This window comes from Salarias fasciatus, chromosome 5 (assembly GCF_902148845.1).
Source record: "Salarias fasciatus chromosome 5, fSalaFa1.1, whole genome shotgun sequence".
NCBI lineage: Eukaryota > Metazoa > Chordata > Actinopteri > Blenniiformes > Blenniidae > Salarias > Salarias fasciatus.
Window position 1 is genome coordinate 4892171 of NC_043749.1, and position 16382 is coordinate 4908552.

At 48.2% G+C, this 16382-nt stretch overlaps 1 protein-coding gene across 3 annotated transcripts in view; it reads right to left on the minus strand.

The window, feature by feature from the left end:
* Positions 1 to 2514: 2514 nt before the first annotated feature.
* The window catches only part of magi1b (membrane associated guanylate kinase, WW and PDZ domain containing 1b), a 138618-nt gene continuing 124750 nt past the window's right edge, over positions 2515 to 16382 (minus strand). For 2 of the 3 annotated variants that reach the window (XM_030092786.1, XM_030092785.1), the window contains 6 exons: positions 14554 to 14757; positions 12145 to 12238; positions 11092 to 11182; positions 10370 to 10513; positions 7411 to 7549; positions 2515 to 3854 (listed from right to left, as the gene is read on the minus strand). In XM_030092786.1, the coding sequence (XP_029948646.1) occupies positions 2620 to 3854; positions 7411 to 7549; positions 10370 to 10513; positions 11092 to 11182; positions 12145 to 12238; positions 14554 to 14757 (1907 nt within the window). In that variant the 3' untranslated portion in view covers positions 2515 to 2619. The remainder of the gene's footprint in view (positions 3855 to 7410; positions 7550 to 10369; positions 10514 to 11091; positions 11183 to 12144; positions 12239 to 14553; positions 14758 to 16382) is intronic. The other variant, XM_030092787.1, reaches the window with a different exon arrangement.

Here is a 16382-nt window from a genome sequence, read left to right on the forward strand (position 1 = left end):
CATAGAAAGTTTATAATATTCTACTCCAGTGACAATGAGCACAGTTTAGAACTTTTTTTGATTTTCTCTATCTGTGGCAGAAAAATCAAATCCAAGTTTGTGTGTTTTTTTAACCAAACATTTTCCATCTGCCCTTTCCTGCTTCATGCTAAGCATTCGCTGTCCTTCTGCTGTTTTCTGTTGCTTGTTGGCTGATGCGTTGAGCTTATTCTACCGGTGCACTGAGAAATATGCTGGATGATTAATACTGAATAATCAAGATATGGCTTTAAAACACAAAGTCTTTAAGGTAACTTGTTACTGTGTTGCGACTCCTTTTAGTGGTTGTGAGAATCTGATTACTAGGAAGAAATGAACAATACAGTTGTGTGAATATGTTTACATGTAAAAGCTGTTGCCGATCTGTTGTCTCTTTCTGTCGCTCAACGAGGCAACTGTTAGCATTACTGAGCTAAAGTTGACAAGAAGCGCCTGCATGTCTGTACAGTTCGCGCTCGTCTTTTCTTTCATTCATCTTTTTCTTTCCCGAACACGTCCTCTGTTGAGTTTTGCATGACTGCTGGAAACTGTATCCCCCTGGTGGGAGCATGAGCAGTGAAGTGCTTCGCTTTGAATTTGCAGGACTTTACTAATAAAGTGTGTACACCAGCGCTCCACTTCCTCCTGACTGATGAAACTTCATCTGAACTTAATGAACCCGTCATTAGACTGAGCCACACGAGCCGAGAGCCGAGAACTGATGCTTCGGTCGCCTTTCCGAGTCAATAAGTAACTGGGAAAATTAACTAGTTTTATAGCAACTTGTCCGACTTCCAACCACTGCTCCTGTTTGCTTTTATCATATGGAGTGCTGAAACACTTTCTGTGCAAACTTTCTATTTTGCACTTAGCTTTATAAATAAGTTGCAGTGTTTCTGTTGCGAGCGGACTGACGTCAGGAAGGAGAGAGAAAAAAAAAAAGTTTCAGATCGTTGAATCAAAAGGAGCCAAATGAATCGTGGCCCTCTTGAATCGCAGAGAAACTGGGCCAAAAAAAGCTCTGATATGTTACCGTTTGATCATCATGCTTTATCTCTGTTTCCCATTTCCTCTTATGAGCTGCGCAGATTGTGTCCACAGGGTAATCTTGGATGCACATTAATGAACATGTGGCATTAAGTACCTTGGCATGTGCTGCAGAAACTTTGTGATGTAAGAAAACCTCCGTCGCTCGGATGTGGTGACGGTGAATCCGAGCTACATGCATGTTTGAGGATGAATATTAGAAAATGTGGTCAGATAAGTTAGAGAGTTGAGAAGGCACTTTTTCCTCATGCATAATGCTCAATCAGTGTTATTTCACTTTTTTTTTTCCTGCACTGTGAGAGTGACCACTTTGTTCTCTGCCATTTCTCTCTCATCTCCCCAGCACCATCCCATCATCACCCACCTACTGCCATCGCTGTCCTGAAATGGGGACACAGCTTCCCCGCTGCTCGCGCTCCATCAAATGAAAAAAATAAATAAATGGAGTGAATGCAGTGAGAGGAAGAGGGGGAGGGCGACATGAGACGCAGCTAGGCCACAGAAACGGCACAAATCAAAGCATGGAGGAGGAGTGAGCCAACATTTTTCAGACTGTCCTATTCAAGCTTTGATGTTGTCAAAAGGATGGAAGCTCTCTGCCGTCGCCTTCAAAGACTCGCAGACTTTCAGGAGGCTGACGCCACTCCTCCTCGCCGTTTTTGTTTGCACAGATGAGGACGGCTTTCTGCCTGTTGAGAAGTATATATATGTTGGCTCCCAAACAAGGCTGAAAAATGCCTCAGATGGTGACAAGAACCCACGCATACACACACTTCGTTTTGTTGAATATATTATTTTATTTTAACTTCATCATCATCATAGGTTAACTTTTAATTTTCCCTTCATTTAAAATGATCACCTCTGAATGTACACATACTGCAAACTGTCAAAAATATACAAACAAATGCAGGCTTGTGCTATAGTCTGGTCGAATGTCTAAAAAACAGTGGCACTGGGAAGAGAGAGAGAGAGAGACAGAAGAGAGAAGAGAGAGAAGGAAGAACGAGAGAGAGAGAGAGAGACATTGAAACCGGTAAAGACATGCACAGCATCATGAGCACCGGTTGCGGTGGTCCGGGCGCGCGGCTTTTCCATGGAATCCTTCGTGGAAAACGTACGTACATTTCATCATCTGACCGTGGGGGCCCCAAAACGCCCGGCACATATCAAATCACAACCCAAAAAAAAAAGAAGAAAAAAATAAAAGGAAAAAAAGGACAATCTCGCTTTTTCATGGAACTGTTGTTAGGCACATCATTGTTTTTTATGGTTTTACCATTTTCTGGAAAAATCTCGAGTTACTGTAAATGCAGAATGCTTCAACAAAAACGAGGAAAAAAAAACAACATACAATTAAAAAAGAAAGAAAATAAACTGCTTTCAAAAGTCATTTTGGAATCACTGTCTTGTTAGTAACTCAACATTGTTAGGTGTGTGTGAGTGTGTCAGTGTGTGTGTGTGTGTGTACATAAGTGAGTGTGTTTCGTGGAACCACATGTTGATGGGAGTGAGTACTTGAGGTGTCTTGCGGGTGATTGGCCGACGACCGTCCAATCAGATGCTCAGGTCTTTGGGATTGCCCCTGTAGGCCCTGGGCTCGGGGAGCGTGGGCTGCGACGAGCGGCGGGTGTTGCTCTTCATCGTGCTGTAGTACTCCCTCACCTTCTCCGCCACGAAGTTGTCGTCGTCCTCCTCGTCCACGGAGTCGTCCCTCCTGAAGCTCCGGATCGGGGAGATGTCTCGCCCCAGGCTGCGGGCTCGGTTCAGAGGCTCGGGGGTGTTGCCGCGGCTGCCGTGGCGTCCGTTCCTCTCGGGCGAACGCCCCCTCAGCAGGGAGCTGTACCTCTGGAAGGCTGAATCCGAGTCTGGGGTACGCACTCTGGGGAGGGCGGCGTCCCTGAAGAGGTCCCTCTGGCCGCCCGACGCCACGTCCCTCAGGAGGCCGTCCCCCTTGTAGGCTCTATCCAAGGTGGAGGCTTTCATCAGCAGGCTGTCCTCCCCGAACGGGCGGTCCTCCCTGCGCAGCGACGGGAGCGTCACGTCCCGGTTGAGGCGGTCCAGGGCCGGGGGCTCGCGCAGGATGCTGTCCTCCAGAGGGAGGCTGAGTTCAGGAGGCAGGTTCAGGTCCGGCTCCTTCAATACGGCCTCCGCTCCGTTGGGCTTCTCGTTGCTGTAGCCAGGCCGCTCCGGGGAGCGGTGGCGGCGGTAGGGGTCGGAGGAGTGGTGGCGCCTGGGGGAGTGGTGGCGGGAGCGGTGGGGCGACCGGTGGCGGTGGGGCGAGCGGTAGGGAGAGCGGTGGCGGTGAGGGGAGCGGTAGGGCGAGCGGTGGCGGTGGTTGGAGGAGGAGGTGTGACCGTGGCGCCTGTCCGGCGAGCGGCCGCGGTGGTGTCCCCTGTGTCGGCTGTCCAGGGTGTTCTCTGCGCTGCGTGACCGGCTGCTCTTCTCGGGCGAACGCTGGCGGCTCCGGTGTTGCCCGCTGGAATGGTGGCGGTGGCCGTCGCTTGCCGTTTTATCCTTCCTCCTGACCAGCCTCCCCTTGGACGTTTTAAACTTGTACTTTCCCGTGCTGGTTTTCTTGCTGGGGGAGTGGTGGCGGTGGTTGGAATGGTGGTGCCTGCCTGTGTCGTTGGAGGGGCGGCTCGCCTCCGTCCTGCTCCGGGATGGTTGTTGGGGTTCTGGTGGGTAACTGGACTCTGATGGTGCGTTGGTTGGGTTCAGGAGGCTCACTTCCTCAGCGTTTTGTAGCCCTGGGGCTGAGCTGGCTGTGATGCTGTCACTGGGGCCGCCGTCTGCAACAGAGCGGGACACACAGGCCGGGGCACGGCGGTCAAACAGGCATCCGCACCGGACGTTAAGACCAAACGTCCATCTCTGCTCACAGTAATCATGCTGAATCACTCAGACAAGAAGCTGAGAACATTTCCAATGGAAGCCATTCTGATGTTAATGCTGGCACAGCAGAAGCCGACGTAGCTTACAGAAAATAAATAAATTAAAAACAACGCCAGTGACACAATAGTGAGGCAGCCATTGTTTGAAGAGATGAGTTAGGCGCTACAAACCTGCTCCCCGGTCTACCTGGGTCGTCTCTGAAGCGCGGCGGGACTCGGCGGGCCGGGCGGTCGGACGGGAGGTTGGTTCCCGTCTGTGCCGTCGCGCTGCATATTTATGAAGCTGCTCGGCTGTACTGATTAGCCATGCTCTTTCATGCGCTGTCATGATGCCTTTGACACTTTGTAAATCTTAAAAGCACATCAAACGCTCAAAATCGGATCCAAAAAGCTGTGACTGTGTTACAGTTGGCGAGGTTTGTGTGTCTTTTGACTAACTGAAAGTGTTTTATGTTATTTTTAATCAAATAAACTACATGTTTATGTCACTGCGAGTCCATGTTTTAAAGTCTTGTAAAGGTTCGGGTTACAGGAAGTGAACTAAGCTAATGCAATGACGCCGGTGCCAAATTACAAAGTTGAGCGCCGTCAGACTCGGGGATGATCAGATGGGCTTTCTAAAACTGCAATCAATGGAATTGTTCTGTAGGTGATATTATTACTAAATTGATTTTAACAGATCATTTAGCTGTTATACTTTAAATATGGCTCCATATATCCCTCTCCTTTCTGCATTTGTTTATTCTTCGGAAAATGTTTGAACAGTGCTATTTATATCAAGTGCGACAGAGATATAGTGCTTTTTTTTGACAGTGAGGCTGTAAAAGTGGCCAATTTGAGAAAAAACAATATCAAAAGATCCTTTTTGAGTAGAGTTAAAAAGAAAAATGAAATAACACCATCGATCCACTTTAGAGCGAGTCTGGAACTCGCAGATATAATCCATCATCCCAAAGTGAGCAACACTGGACCACATGAGGGATGTCAAACAAGTGGCCACAGCGGAGCTGAAGTCTCACAGGATCACCTCAAGAGTGTCAAAATAAAGAAAACATTAGCTGCTATTGCTCAATGAAACCTGTCCAGTCGTGTTTAAATGTGAATAAAATCTGACAACATGCAGAAATCTTAAGATTTGAGCTGCAACTGGCTTTTGGACCATTTTTTCCCTCAACAAATATTAATAATAATAATTAAAAAAAACATTGTTATTAACTGTGAGCTCCTGCAGGACTTCCTGGAATAGTTTTGGGTTGTCAGTGTTTGTATTCCCGGCCTCACTAAGTTCGCAGCACTTTCCTCTTCAGCTCATCTGGAGAACGTCAAACGCAGCCAAACAACAGACAGATGCATGAGGCGTCTGGGACGGCGGCTTCGGCAGCGGCGACACTTACAACGTGTGAATGGATGTGTTTATGCATGGAGCGGAGCAACGGGCATGGGTGAGTCGAGGCCGCACCACAGACACATCAGGATGGAGAGAGAGAGAGAGAGGGAGAGGAGTGGGACGGATAGAGAGAACGAGCCAGACGACAGTGGAGGACAACTACAAACCGTGGTCTGATTTTGGAGGACAGAGGCCTCCCCCATCTTGTCATTTCTCATACATGCAGTGAGATGGGGAGCGACCATCCCTGAAGGAAGACAAGAGCCCGGCGCAAGAGGAGAAGATACACAAAAACAGAAAAAAAAGAGAAGAGCACAGAAGTTTAGATTGCTTGGAGAGCAACTTGAAGGAAGAAAAGGGAGAATTATTGTTGATTTAAATGAAAAAAACGTGTTTATTTGATCGATTAAGAGACAGTCCAGGAAAATTTGCCCAATTTCACCCCTTCAGTGGAAACCATCAGTTACAGAGAAAAAAAAAAAAAAAATCCTGGAAACAAGCGTGCACACATACACACACTCACTCAAACACACACGCACGCACACACACCTAGACATATGAACATAGAAGCAGCAGAAAAAGCCAAAAAAAAAAAAAAAGTTTTCCCCCAAAAATTAAAGACAAGTGAGACCGGCACACCCACAAGAGCGAATGAAGCAGTTTTACATCGCCGACAAGAAGCAAAAGAAACACTGGCGAGACTGTCGAAGGCGGCGCCAACTAAATAAAAACAAAAAAAAGTACAAACAATGATCCGAAATAATGTACAAGTTCACATGATCGGTGCAGGTTAACCACAGCACATTCTGAGCGCAAAGAACGGAGAAAAATAAAAATAATTACATAGATGACCTTCTCAAGACAAATGCATCTCCACTGAAAAGAAACAGAACGCAACGAAAAGTCAAAGAAAACAATGAGAATGACTCGAGACTATCAACAAAACTGCTCGGTACAATTGAAAATAAAAAAAAAAATTCCATAAATATTATGGAGAATAGACATTAGAAGAAGGAGGGGGGGGTCCAATTTACACTTTTGACAAGTTCATGCAGCAATAGACTTTTTATCCATTAATATGTGGCTTTGTTTCATGGCTCTGTACACTGAACAAAAATACTTGTAAAAATGCCTCTATTCTTTTTTTTATCACTGTACAAAACGCTTCTGGAATTGGAACGACTCGTTTGTCTTTTTGAAACGGGGGGGAATGGGTGGAGTTCCTATCTTCACAGCTTTTCAATGACATTAAACAGTGGGTGCAAAGAAAAAAAAAAACAAAAGAAAAGAAAGATGAGTGAGTTATTTCAAGCACAGTATTGTGAGAGCGAAAAACCCCCCAAAAAAAACACAGCTTCAGACTGTCTTTTTCTCCCCCTCTCTCGATACAGCTTTCACTTAAAACCCTTTAGAGTTCAGTAGCTTACATTCACCTTCAATAAATATCATAAATATGTTTGTGTCACGTCCTAAACCGAAGCCGTGGGAGGTCCCGTTTGATCGCGGGTGGGATGTGAGGGATGGAGCTTTCCCCTCCTCTTAATGCTAAATCGCTGTTTAATGAGGAGACTGTCGGTTTCACTTCTTCCCCACCAGAAATATTGATTTTTAACTCTCACTACTCAGCTCGTTCAAACCTTGTAAACATTTTTTTTTTCCCTTCCTTTTTTTCACTGAAATCCGACCCACCGCCTTTCTGTGGAGTCCCGGCAGAGCGCCTTCGCTTCTCGCATCGGAGGCCAGAAGGTGAAAAAAGTGACAGCGGGATGACATGGAAGCTGAGAGCAGGTGGCAGCAGGAGGGGGGAGGGGGGAGGGAGGGAGGAGGGAGGGGCAGGGGGGGGCGGAGGTGCCGCCGCCTCCCTGACCCCGGATCCCAAAAGCCCAGCAGTGACCTCCACCGACAGAGAGACCCCCAGAAGACCCCCGAGCACACGGCCCCCTCCCGCCCTCCGCTCCTGGGAGGGCGGCTCAGTTCGGTTCGACCCACCACCGTCCGCCGGGCGCCACCCCCCGGCTCAGGGTGTGAAGATGGGGGAGAAGGGAATGTTTTCGTAGATTGACCCACCATATTCAGGCACTGAGCCGTCACCCCTCTTGAGCACCAGGTGGGCGTGTCGCCCGCCGTTCTTGATCAGCTCGATGGCCCGCGCGTGCTTCATGCCCTTGGTGCTCTCGCCGTTGATCTCCAGGATTTCATCGCCGACCTGGAGAGAGGAGGAGGAGGAGGAGGAGGAGGAGGAAGCAGAGGAGGTGAAGCAGAGGTGAAAAGGAGGGCCAGATAAAGGAGATGAGACAGCAAAGAGCGGGGAGGAGGAGGAGGAGGAGGAGGAGGAGGGGAAAAGCACAAACGTTCAAAGAGAGAAGGGAAGGGTGGACAGATTGAAGAGAAGTTAATCATCACAAACAGTGAACTCTCCTTAATCAACCATTTACAGAGCAAATCATGTCAAAACGGAGCCAGGAACAATGAGCGGGAGCAGCTTCCGCTCCCCGATTCTTTGAAACCGCTCCTCAGGTTGTCTGTCAGCAACGTGCGCACCGGGGGGAATACTGCTCCGGCAGAATACCAATCTCTCCCTGACACCCCCAAACCCACCCCACCCCCACCCCCACCCCCACCCCCGCCCCCGCCCCGCGGATCTGCTGCTAATAATATCCTCTCTGCTAATAAGGGGCGCAAACACAAGGCGGCTGTATTCATGTATGCATGCGCTAATGTGTTAATACATGCACGCACACGCCCACACACTCCCCACTGCAGCATATTTATACATACAGATGAAGAATTCCCTCTTATGTTGCACAATCCACATGACGAAGCCCCCGCTGCAGCCCAGGGGAAGCTCCCATAGGTTTTTATTTTTTTCTGTGATTAATCACATTAAAAGGTTAGATCTCACGTTTTCAGGACGGATCGGGTGTGAGAGCCACTTTCCCCGGCTTTGCTGTGAAACGCTGATGAATTGAAAGGAGAGCCCGCTCCGCCACTCGGCGCCGTTGTTTGTCTGTTGTGATACTGTACTCCTCGCGCGGCGCTCCCGACGCGAAGCGTTTAACGGGGGCCCGGCCCGGAGGTGACTGCGTTTCTATGCGGCGAGGCGCAGTGTGCAGTAATTGGAGGGTGAATTATGCACCAGCAATTACATTGATAGATATCTGATGGCTGCCGAGCCATCAGCCCCCGCAGCTAATCAAAACAGTCAACTGCCTTGGAGTGCTGCTCGACTGGAGAGCTCGCCATAATACATCAGCGCGCAACAATGGCTTCAGTCATTAGTCAGGGAACGGCGGCGCCTCGTTTTCTTAGCTTATACAGACATTGCAAAAACAAACTTAGACAGGTGGAACAATCCATACAGGCCACGTCCGAGTGGTGTTCGGTGGTTTTAATCTGTCAGACCGGGGTCTTATCATGTAACAGCTGGTCCTGTAGAGCGTGTGAAATGACAAAAGAACTTATTATAAACGTAAAAAGCCAATAACTTTATAATTTTGGATCATTTTGATGCAATAAAGCCAAAAACTGTAGAGCTTAGGCTTTTATGTTTTGGACATAACTGTAAAAAAAAGCGAATAACTTCATGATTTGGGCTGTATCCACTGCAGTATCGCCAATGGCTTTACAGCGGTGGTAAATTTCGATGTAATTCGGCAAATACACTGCAAAACTCTTGCCCTAATATATGTATTAAAGTCAATAAACTTACAATTTCGACTATTTTAAATGCAATCAAGCCAATAACTTTAGAAATTTTGCTCGTTTGGATGTAATCAAGTCAATAACAGAACTCGATAATACTGTAATAATATATTTGAGCCAATTTTGTACTAACATTTTAGAATCAACTTGGTAATTCATTGAAGCGGGAAAAAAAATCCTTCAAAAAGTATTGATGGCAGCCTTTATTAAACCCCTGACTGCTGACAGGAGGTTGACGTCTCTGGGCTTCTCTCGTCACGCAGACTGTTCAGATTAACCAAGGTGCACAGATTTCTCCTAATTCTTAATTTAAATAAACATAACTTTAAAAAGAACAGTGGATAATCCCCTGGGAGAAAATCCCCCCCCCCCCACTGCACTGTGTACAATAACAACAAAAAGGTAATTTGTCATGCTTCTGAAAGGCTGACATTTGGGAGACGCATGGAAATGTCTCTCACACTGCTCCTCCATAATAATGGGGGCCTACTCCTCTTCACTGTGTTTAACATTTGCAGGGATGACTCCCCCGGCGCGCCGCTGACAGATCGTGACTCCACAGAACATGACGCCATGGGGACGCCAGCCAGCGGGGCCGAATGAGCCAAACCTGCAGAGGGGGCCGTCCAGCACGGACACCAGGCAGGCAGGCAGGCAGGCGCGGGAATATATGGAGGAAAATTATTTATTTCCTGAGGTAATCCTGCAGCACAGCTATATGCAGCCTTTATTTGAAGATATCTCAGTAAGCTCGGGAAAGTAAATAGGGAAATGTCAGATATATACGTTTTTCGGTACAATATTCAAGGAGCGGTCCAGAGATTTATCACTGCCCTTTGCTATCACGCTGAAACCTGCAGGATATCGAGTGGAGCTGAAGCTCATGTTCACTTCTCCTGTACAACAAAACAAGCAGGATCAGAAAAAACTTGAGGTTTGGAGTGTATGATGAATTCTGCTCAGTGTCGTCGTCCTCCATCGGCCCGTTAATGAGTTGGTAGGATGCTCTAATATTCACTACACCACTAATAAACTGTCATTCATGTGATTTCAATCAAAGCGGGCCTGAATTCACACCACTGGGTAAAAGAGAAAAAAAACCTGCCGTCAGTAGGTGCACTCACATCCAATATCTCCCATGATTCAGCTGTGTACTACATGTTAGCGGAAACTGCAGGACACACACACAACTAAAAAAAGAAGTACATTTATCAATTAGGCTGAGAGCTTCGGCAGCAGAGCAGTAACTGTCTGGAAACGCGGCGTCAGAAACGGCCTTCTGGGTTCATGGGGAGTGCGAGCTGTTGCTGTTTGGTGTCCGTACCCTCATCTTCCCGTTCCGCACGGCCGCGCCGTCCTCGGCTAGCCTCAGCACGTACAGGTCCATGTTGTACTCTCTGCCTCCCCGAAGGCTGAAGCCAAATCCTTTGTTGTCTCGCTCCAGGTCCACCGAGTAGAACTCAGAATCCTGATGGAGACGGACCACACGAGTTGGTGGAGCGAGAGAGAGTGAGAGAGAGAGGGGACAAAGAGAGACACATTTGCATCAAGGTCACTTTTGCGATTCAGATTTCAGGCGTGGCTGTGCGCGACTTCTCCGAAGCGGGGTCCCGTTTCAGGAGCGGGGGACAAACGCCACCTTCAGGAAAGTCACGCCTACTTAATAGTTGTGCCTCTGTGTGTGTGTGTGTGTGTGTGTGTGTGTGTACACATGCATATGCTCAGGTGTAAGGATGCTGAATTATTGATGCTGAGAGCGCGGGGCTGTTGTGGGCAGCACAAGGACAGGCAGACAGCCTCGGCAGCTCCTCTCCTCTCCTAATCTCCTCCGCTGAAGGATCAATGCTATCGGCCGGAGCCATCTCCACACCGGCAGATTAATGCGGCGCGCAACACGCCGGACTGAGGGGCTACTTTGAAAGCAAACAGCCTCTTCTTAATGCGCAGACGGAGATAATGCCGGCAGGTAGGAGTGAAGAGATAAATAAATAAAAGTGCACTTGGTTTGCCCTTGGGGAAGGCGGGGGGGATGAGCGGGCTCCTCACCTGAGCCGACAGCGTCTGTGTGGGGGGCTGCGGAGGGGGGCCCTGCGGGGGCTTGAACTCAAAAGACTCCTGTTTTGGTTTGGTGTTGATCCTGCAAACAGAAGGGAGGCAGTCAAGAGAGGAAATCAGAGCGGAATCTTTCCTTTCTGAATCAGGATGGTCATAAAAACAGATTAAATATATATCAAGAACTGAAGAAAAGCATATACATATACAAAATTAATACATTCGTCTTTATTTTCCAATACAAAAGGTCAAGGATGCAATAATACGAGGACTAAATGAAGAAAAGCCAAACTAACCTTCAGTTAATCAGAACGCAGAACTTTTCTCATTAGGATAAGACAAGATTTAAAAGCTTCTTCGAGAGAGACTTTAATCTTACTTAAGGATTTTTTTCCACTCTAAATTGAGAAATTCAATGTGATTTTGTTCAATTTTTTTGCACATTTATAACATTTTGTCACACTCTGGCTGTAAGAAGTCAGATCCATAAAAAAGAGTTGGCTTTAAAAAATTCTTAACAACTTTTTGAATGACATTTCTCTCTCTTCCGGGACACGGCTGCTCTCACTATTTGTACAGAGGCATGCATTTAAATCCGGACCAGAGGTCAGAGGTGACGGACCATCACAAACTGAAATCATGTCAAAGATGAGAGGAGATTTGTTGAAAGCCCAAATTTTGAATTGAGATTTGAGCGACCTTGATGCAATTTTTTATTTATTTTTTTTTCTTAAATTTGACTTTCTTGGACAAAAGAGAGTGCTTTTCATCAAGCACTAGCTTGTTCGCCCACTAACAGGTAACGTGAGCTGAGATGATCCCGAGTCCGGTCAGATTTACTCTTCTGATGAGGTGTTGAAACAGTAATTCCACTCGGGGTTAAACGTTTTACTCCAGAGGGGCGACAGGTAAACTAAACCCAGATGAAGCAGGAATATGGAAACAGATTTAAGATCAAACAAGTCCAGGGATGGATGCAAACACCAACACTAACTGACATTGTTTAGGGAAAGTTTTACTCTATAGACGTTTTATCTCACTCCTCACCTGGCCTCGGGCGCCGCCTGCTGCTGAGGTGTGTGAGTGGTGGTTATGGTGGCGATCTTCTCTGCGTTCGTCAGCAGGGACGCGTTCGACGACTCTGAGGAGGGAAAGGCTGGACGTGAGACGGGTTTTCTCGACAGCCTCGTGCTCACAGAGGCTCGTGTGGTCTTGGAAGCTGGTCTAATAGAATTAAAGCTTTGTTTGTGTCCATTCAGCAGCTGTCGGCTAACCTACGGGGCCGGACCCCGATCCCGGACACACACGTCGGTACCATCAATCATTTTGTCACACGAGTCGTCAGTTCTCCCCCTCGTCTCCTTCTGGGACTGACGCTAACACCCGCAGAGACACAAGCGCTCCCGTCTTTCATGTTTCCCGCCAATCAGCTGGTTTTATCAATGGAGCGCACCAGATGAGAGAAGCAGATGATCATTAGAGCAGCTCTCCCGCTGCATAAAGAAACCTTTCTTCTCCTTAACAACCTCCGCTCTCCGCCGCCTCGCTACAGGTATCCCACATTTGATCGCATTCCTCCCTTCTAAGTCCGCAGCTCTCTATTCCTCTCACGGACAGCTCCCCTCTGGCCTCTTCATCCCCTCCTCCTCCTCCTCCTCTCTGAACCTCGCTGCTTTAACTCTTCCACCGCCTGTTGGCCCAGGAGGAGTGAAAACAGCCAGCAGAGCGGACGGAGTGGGGTTTCGGCTCGCTCTTCAGGACGACGAGGAGCTACATAATAATGCATAATAGCTTCTGGTACGTCAGTGTTGACACGGTCATGCTTCAGTGAAGTCTCGGAAACCACCGTCATGTCTTGTTCTTGTATACGGCTCAATTTCCTAGGATAGGGTTAAAAGCCCCCAAGAAAAGCCACTGAGCTTTCTCTATGATTTGTGTTGAGTCCTCCCAGTATCGCCCTCCCAGCCCAGAAAAGGGATTAGCGAGGAGCAGGTATGATCGAAACGAGAAATTCAAGCGAGAGAAAAGAGCAAGACGGGCGGGAAGAAACGGAGAGGAGATAAGAGAAGCGGGTCGGTTCTATACAATATCTAATATACAATATGTGCTAAAAAAAAAAAAAAAAGAATCCTATCTCCTCAGGCGAGTCTATCTCCCCTCTGTCACTCTATAAGAGACAGTGAGGTGTGTTTGGTCTGCGCCTCCGTCTGCGCTGCAGAGACAGAAGCTTTGATGAAAGCATTAGCAGCTTGTGCATGCATTAGTGTGCGGCGGCAGCAGGAAGACTCCCGCTCCAGTTTTCCTTGTCACCGCAGAAGTATTGAGCATCAGTCACTACAAAACTCCATCTGCGCTCTCGCTCGGGGGAGGAGAGGTGAGCTCAAAGGGAGCTGAACCTGATTTCACCTTGCATTTATTCACATCAGAAACTTTCGAAAGGACTGATCGGCGCAGAAATAGACACGCTCAGCCATTTGTAAACAGGCGGCGGCTTGGAGACACAAGCCGCCGTCTCTCTGCCTGACACCCCCTCCGTCGCCGTGTCAAGACGGGCGTCTTGTTTGTTTGACACGAGCAGAACTTTTCTGATAGAGCACATCCAGCCGTTCCTCTCCTCCCGCTCTGCATGTCTTCCTGGTCGAGCCGTTCTGGCTCACTGTTCTCATCAACTGCTCTGGAGGGAGAAAAAAAATAGAAAAACCAACTTCCTCGTCCAGAGGAAGTGAGACGGAAAGCAACGAGCGGCGGACAAATAGCTCCAATTTCTACCAGTGTGCAGGTTGACAGCGAGTATCGCCTCCCTCACACACACACACACACACACACACACACACACACACACACACACACACTTAATTGAACAGTATTCGTGAAGCATGCCAGGGTGATCTGTCAGCACAAAGTAGCGAGAGCTCTCAACTGCAAAACACACCACACAACGGGCACAAACCTCCCCTTAAAACCACTTTGACTGAAGAGACACACCCAGAGACACAGAGGAAGCGTCGTGTCTCTCACACACATGCACACACACACACACACACACATCTAAAGGACACTGGTGGATTTAAAAGTGCAGGCACGCCAAAAAAGGGAGGAAAGCAAAGGCTGAGAAGATTCCCCAAATATCCCCAAAGAGGCACTTCTGTCAGCACTGCAGGGGTGTTCCCTTCACTTTGGAAGCAACTTCAAGCTTTATATAACACTTAGAGGCATACTTAACAGCCACTCTGCAGAGGAGCGACGGGGCCCGCTCCCCAAATCTAATGACTAAGTAATAATGCTCACAATAGCTAATGCTTGTACTGTTTGACATCCATCAGATGTCGTCGCCGCCACCTGGGTTAGATCACTGACTGAGTCGCTATGCTGGTTAAGAGATGGAGCTTCCTGGAAAGCGCAGGACTATCAGATAAATGAAGATTTTAAAGCAAACAAAAAAAGAGTCAGACTCACCGTCTCCAGGAATGATCCGTAGCGTGACCGTGTTCCCCGCCTCCTTGATGAGGTTGACGATGTCCGAGTGGGACTTGTTGGTGATGGAGCAGCCGTTGACGGCCAGGATGCGGTCGCCCACCTTCAGCTTGCCGCAGCGGTCCGCCGGGCTGCCCTCGATGATGCGCCCTATTTTGTGGGGCATGGCCACACATGCATTTCCAGCTACGGTCACCATTGATGTGTCGGGGTGCGTGAATCGAGTGTGTGGTGTGTTTTGGGAGGGGATTTGTGTTTGGGGAGAGGGACATCAGGGAAAAGAGAAGGAGCAGAGAAATAGGATCAGAAGGGTTGAGGGTTAATTCACCGACAGCCAACAGCCAGCCAAGCCAGAGGAGATCAAAACGCAGCAGGATCAAGTGCAAGCAGTGGCAAGGAAGGGTGGGTTTACATGTGCTTGGCAAAGGAGTGCTTGTCATGAAAACTGGGTTTCTAGTGAACACTGGTGAGACTGGAAGGTGTGGAGATGCTGAACATCAGCTGAAGCTAATGGTTACCGTTGCACTAACCTCCTGCTTTACCAGAGGAGCTTTTCATTCATCCTGAACGAACTAATGCGATGTGATAGATGGAAAAAACTGAACTGGCCACCCAAAGTTTAGTTATGTCATTTAAAGAAGTGAACTCGTCTGAAACTCCACTACTTTCTAAAACTTTCTGAAACTCGGTACTAATTTTCAGTGACTTGCAGAGCACCGCCTGGAATGTATTTTTTTCCTGTTGAGACTGAACATGAACCAGATCCGACGTGTTTGTTTACTCCGCCGTGAAGCTTTAAGCCGCCCCAACATCCAGATTCCAAAGCAGGCATCATTATTTCATTTGCAGTTGTGTTTTCTCCGCAGCGAAGCGCTAATGCCGTAATAGTTCTGCGTGGCAAACACCTGCACCTGCAGGAAGTTAGAGACGCAAACATACATCAGAGCCGACGTCTCATCCAGCTACCCCGAGGTCTCTCTCTGGCTGACGTGAGTCACTGCACGCTGATGCAGGCAATCACTTCCCCGCTCTCTCTCCGTATCCGCCTCACTTTTCATTATTATTCATTTATCCGTCCCGCCGACTTCGCTCTTTGATTCCCCCAACAAACTCAATCTCCCCGGCCTCGTGAATCGAGCCGTTTTGGGCTGTGAAATATTGAACGCTGAGTGAAAGAAGAAGATCTTCCTCTCTCGTATCCATTTGGACTGCATGTGTCGAGTCACAAGGAATGAAGCTCATCTCGCGGCCCGTGGCGTCTGCTCACGTGTGAAAGAGGGGAGAAGCGCTGCCAGTCTGTGAGGCGAACCTGTAAAAAAGCCCGAGCCCTTTCTGCTGCTTTTTCGCTCCACCCACACTGACACCAGCGCTCGGAGAACAGACGACTGTCACAGAGGTTGGGGCGGGAGGCGAAGCGGCGGGGCGAGGAGTACGCTGCACTCAAAAGACTCCATCGGCTTTGGAAAGGTCGGATACATTTTGAGAATAAGTGATATCAAAGACAAAAAAAACCCCCAAGAAGCGGTTTGCCAGATCTGCTTTAAGATTTTGATTTTCTTTAGATGAGATTCGGTGCGATCTTGACCCAAACATCAGGGAACTGTATGCTATACGCTGGGAACTCCGCAGCCAGATGATTAAAAAGAAAGCGGACAGGGTGATTTTGAGCGGCTCTTTTCTAATAAATAAACAGTCACACTGATCACTTCCCCCTATACGTCCCGCTCTCATTAACGTGTCATTAGGCTTTCAGCGGCGGCCCGCTCCACAGAAGCCGTTTAAGTTCAGCTGAATAATACAAGCGCCTTACG